Genomic DNA, 4,830 nt, shown 5'->3' with positions numbered 1-4,830 from the left:
TGGACCGGGTTAGCCACCGGGCCGGGTTTAAAAACTATGTTGAAAAGTCTTAAACTAATAATTTCAAAAAATTATTTTTAATATCAATTTATTAAAAAAATAAAATAAATAAGATAAAATTAAAACAAAAATCTTAAAAAATTTCAAAAACATACCGATAAATAGTCCTTATTTCAAATTCTAGCTCCCAGGTACCAACTAGGGTTCAAGATTTGGCAGTGCCAGATTTCGGGCTTTTGATTGGATATCATCTGCAGAGAAGAGGGTACGTAGCTTTACATTATTACTTTCTCAAAACCTCCTTTCCCAATGCTTGAATTCCTCTCTAGAATCTTAACTTGTTCTGTTAGAACTTCAATGATAGATAAAGTTTGCATTTTTGAGAACACTTCATTACTATCATCATCTCTCAGATGCATATCATCAAACACTACAAATCCTAAAAATCACCACGCATTTACTGTGTCTTATCTCATAAATTCATGTGGGTTGTCTCCAAAAGCTGCATTAGCAGCTTCCAAAGATCTCCATTTTGATGACCCACATAAACCTGATGCTGTCCTTAGCTTTTTCAAGAACCATGGCTTTTCAAAAGCCCAAATCTTTAACATTGTCAAAGGATACCCTGGAGTGCTCATGACCAATCCTGACAAAACCCTTTTGCCCAAACTTGAGTTTTTGCAATCCAAAGGTGTTTCAAGGCCTGACATTGCCAAGATCATATCATCACATCCTTGGACTTTGCACCGTAGGTACTGCTTTGTCCCTATTTTTTATTTCTTTAAACACTTGGTCCAATCTGATGATACAACCATCAAAGTGTTCAAGCGCTATCCCGGTCTACTTGGACTTGATCTTGCAATTGTGACATCTATGCTCAATATTTTGCGAGATAACGGAGTGCCTGAAAGTAATATTCCTATGTTAGCTCGTTGCTATCCCTTAACTATGATGTTGACCCTGGAGAAATTTAAGAAGCTTGTTGAGGAATTGAGGGCAATGGGCTTTGATACTTCCACGAGTCGGTTTATTTTGGCGATGAATGTTCTGTGCTTGATGAGTAGAGTCAAGTGGGAAAGGAAACTTGATGCGTACAGAGACTGGGGTTTGTCTCATGAAGAGATTCTTGCAGCATTCAGAAAGTATCCATATTTTATGACAGCATCTGAATATAGGATTATGGAAGTGATGTGTCTTTTTGTCAACAAATTGGGATGGGAGCCTTCTTTTATTGCTAAACACCCATCTCTTATGTTATACAGTGTGGAGAAGACGCTCATTCCAAGGGCTTCAGTTTTGGGGTTTCTAGTTTCTAGAGGCTTGATTGAGAAGAGTTTTAGAAGCTATGAATTCTTCCAGAGTCCAGAAAATAAGTTCCTGCAAAATGTCATAAGCAGCTATGCTGAATCCACTGAGCTGTTGCAGTTGTACAGGGAGAAACAAAATCTTTCAAGATGCAAAGGCGTTTGGTGAAAAGGTAGTGCCTATAAGGTCTAGCTTGTACATTCGCATATCAGTCACTTGACATTTTCTTTTCTTGTGTACTTGATTTGGTTGTTTTAGTTCCAGGTGTACTATTGGGATTGATGAGAAGGATAGATGAAGTTGTGAAAGTTACGGTGTCATATTTTGCTTTTAGGATTGCTAGTTCCAATAGCATCAATTCAATTTGATACCACTATCAGCAGATTTTTATCTATTTTACTTATACCAAAAATATGCAAGTTATTCAGGCTTAGTGCATGCCTTGTATATTTTCCTTCGCAATATATAGAAAGATTGTTTGAAGTAAAAAAGGATGAGCTAAAATAAACAAACAGAAATTTTCTGTGGAAGCTGGGGATTTAATGATATGTTTCGGGGAAACATATTGGGATTGCTTGGCCGGGCAAGGTAAGAGAATGGCTTCATGCTGCAATCCTTTGTTGTTTTTCTTTTCGTAAGTACATGCAGCAAGATGGGTAATGTTACATGCTATTGTTGACTGTTCATGTTGCAATAAATGAGGCTTCTGTTCTTGCTTCTCTAAACATTCTTAATGCTTGCGATAATGATGATCAGCAGTCCTTGTTGAGGTTTAGTGACAAATTAAAAAGAAGCTTTTACTGTAATCCCTTACTCTCTCTCTCTCTCTCTCAATGCATCTCTCTATGTTTTCTGTTTTCTCTCCTCATTCACATCAAATTCACTTAATCTCTGAGTTAAGGTTGGGACAAAGTTAAGGTTTGTTATTCTCATTTCAGTGCAGAAGATACCCTGCCATTCTTCAGATTCCTTTGTGTGCGGATGGTGTGATAGACAGCTATGTGTGGAATTTTAGTAGAAATGGTATTTACACTGTTAGGTCAGGGTATGGGGCTACAGAACATTTGTTAACTACTTCTAATGGGCAAACATCTGCTGGTAAATCTAGCCATTCTGATTCTGCTAATCATATTTGGAAGGAGATTTGGAGGTTTTAGGAAAGAAAACTCTGCATTTTATTTGTTTGTGTTGTTAAGGAATAAAGATGTCATTCCTGTTCGCTTCAATTTATGCAAGAGGCATGTTCAAGTTGATAAAATCTGCCCCCTTTTGCCCTCAGAGAGATGAAGCAGTAATCCACCTTTTACTTCTTGTCAGCTAGCTAGCTCACGTTCTGGTATTGCTTTCCAATTCAACTGGATGTGGTCTCCAAGGCTTAAGATAGAGGATAGGGTTCTGAAAGTCTTTAGTTATGCTGCAAATTGAATGTTGTGATGAGGATCGTCTGATGATGATAGCTTGCTGAATAAATTCTTGTTTGACTGGAGACCACATCAATCCATGCTTGGTTTATTCATTTACTTTCAATTTGTTCATATCTGCTAAAACCTTCAAGACAAACTGATGGCTTTATGTTAACTTGGTTAATTTAATTTGCAGTGAAGTACCAGATTCATTACATAACTGTATTAAACAATCTCCGTAAGGAAGGTAATTTTTATTCTGTCACTGCTTCAAGTTCAGTTTCCTAATGTTTAGATTCATCTGCAGAAGTATAGGGTGTTACGTTAGAATTACAAGAGCTTCAACAATTGATGAAAAGCTTTATTTTCTTCATGAAAACCCATCCATTTTTAACGACACAAATGCTGATGACTGTCATTTACAGTCTCATACATCGGAAGCACTTGTGGATTCTCTATAAAATCTGCTCTAGCAGCTTCTAAACTAGTTCATTTTGAAACCCACATAAACCCGACTCTGATCTCTCCTTTCCTGAAGCCCAAATTTTGAACCTCGTGAGTAAACATGCTCAATTACCTCTGTACAATCCCGATAAAACCCTTTTGCCCAAGCTTGAGTGTTTGTACTCTAAAATGTTCGAAGCCATGATGTTGCCAAAGTTGTATAATCCTACCTTGTGATTTTGAGAAGCAGTTTAGAAAACCAAGGAGTCCCTGCGTTTTATTTCTTTCAAAACTTCCAATCTAATGACATTACCATGGAAGCATTCAAATGAAATGCACATCTTCTCAAATTAAATCTTGCAAATGGTGAACAGATGCTCAGGATTTTGCAAGATAATAGAGTGCCTGAAAAGAATAAATATAGGTTTACTCGTCGCTTCTTTCTGGCGATGGTATCCAATTTATAAATTATATGCACCACGTAGAGGAAGTGAAGGAAAAGGGGTTCAATCCTGAAGTCCAAATGGGAAAAGAACCTTTTAATATGCTTAGGAAGTGGCATCTCTCATTATAGCGATCAAGGTCCTGAAGTCCATCAGCAGATCCAAATGGGAAAATAACCTTAGTATATATGGGAAGTGAGATTTGTCTGATGCCAGAGGTTTTTGCAGCATTTAGAAGATTATAGAAGAAATAAACTTTTTTGTTTACAAACTGGGCTGGTAGTCTTCCTTTATTGCCCCAATATCCGTATCTTGTTGGACTCAGCTTTTAGCAGAAACTCATTCCAAGAGCTCAGGTTTTGGTCAAGAAAAATTATAGATTCACCACTTGTCATATTTCCTGAAAAAAATTGCAAGAGCTGGTGATTCGTTATGATAAAGGTCTTGAGAGATTTCTACATTCACATGCTTCCTGTTCTGAATCTTGATTGAAGCTTGAATGTTGATTTGATTGAAAAGCAGCACTTCTAAAACATTTTATTTTATTTTATTTTTTAATCAGAATTGCTATGTATTCTCCTTTGTTCTTAATTAACTTGATGATACTGAGTTCTTCTGTAGCATAGCTTTAGTTCTTAGTCTGCTAATACCATGTAATTATTGTTAAAAAATCAATGACCTCTCTGCTTGCATGATTTCTAGCATGAGCTAGATATTGGTACTCGCAACCACGTACCGTGCTTTATTGTCGTCCTTTCTGAAGGATGCCTCCACGACAGAAAACACTGAGATGGTTGCAGACCGTCAAGTCTTCATCCTCCATTGAAACTTGAGAGAAATGAAAATCGAGAGTGCAGATTTTATGGGTTGCCTCTCACAAAAGGCAACAAAAGAGTGAAAGTCAAATATGAAATGCTTAATTTTTATTACAAGTCAAGCACTCAAAGGTGAAGGAATTCAAAGGTCATACATGCATAACAGGCTATCATCATTTAAAAGAAATTTCACAATGTTGGTCTTGATTGACTTTCCAAGGTCTTAAATTCCCGGCATGGTTACCTTCAACTTCGCGGTTTCTTGATCAGTTCTCATCTCTCTTTCTCCCCGTGGAAATATAGGTATTGTATTGCTTTCTTTATTTCAAACAAAACATTCTTATACACCCAAAAAAAAAAAGTCCTGAATTTAATTTGAAAATTATAAAACAAAATTATTCAAGAGTTTTTAAGATCCTA

At 36.6% G+C, this 4,830-nt stretch overlaps 1 protein-coding gene across 4 annotated transcripts; it reads left to right on the top strand.

Annotated features, from left to right (window-relative positions):
• The first annotated feature begins 160 nt into the window (after positions 1-160).
• LOC105117921 (uncharacterized) lies at positions 161-4,233 on the top strand. 4 transcript variants are annotated; one of them, XR_840834.1, is made up of 3 exons: positions 161-1,477; positions 2,244-2,955; positions 3,134-4,233. XR_840834.1 is itself a non-coding variant. In XM_011015738.1 (2 exons), the coding sequence occupies exon 1, from the start codon at positions 310-312 to the stop codon at positions 1,471-1,473; it is 1,164 nt and encodes a 387-aa protein (XP_011014040.1). In that variant the 5' UTR covers positions 161-309; the 3' UTR covers positions 1,474-1,477; positions 2,623-4,233. The 4 variants fall into 4 exon arrangements, 3 of the variants coding, with proteins under 3 accessions (XP_011014040.1, XP_011014039.1, XP_011014038.1); XM_011015738.1 differs by having other exon boundaries at positions 2,623-4,233; XM_011015737.1 differs by having other exon boundaries at positions 2,249-4,233.
• Positions 4,234-4,830: the final 597 nt, after the last annotated feature.

Source organism: Populus euphratica, unplaced genomic scaffold (genome assembly GCF_000495115.2).
Source record: "Populus euphratica unplaced genomic scaffold, PopEup_1.0 scaffold1645.1, whole genome shotgun sequence".
NCBI lineage: Eukaryota > Viridiplantae > Streptophyta > Magnoliopsida > Malpighiales > Salicaceae > Populus > Populus euphratica.
Note: the sequence above shows the minus strand (reverse complement) of the source record. Positions and strands in the feature narration are given on the sequence as shown.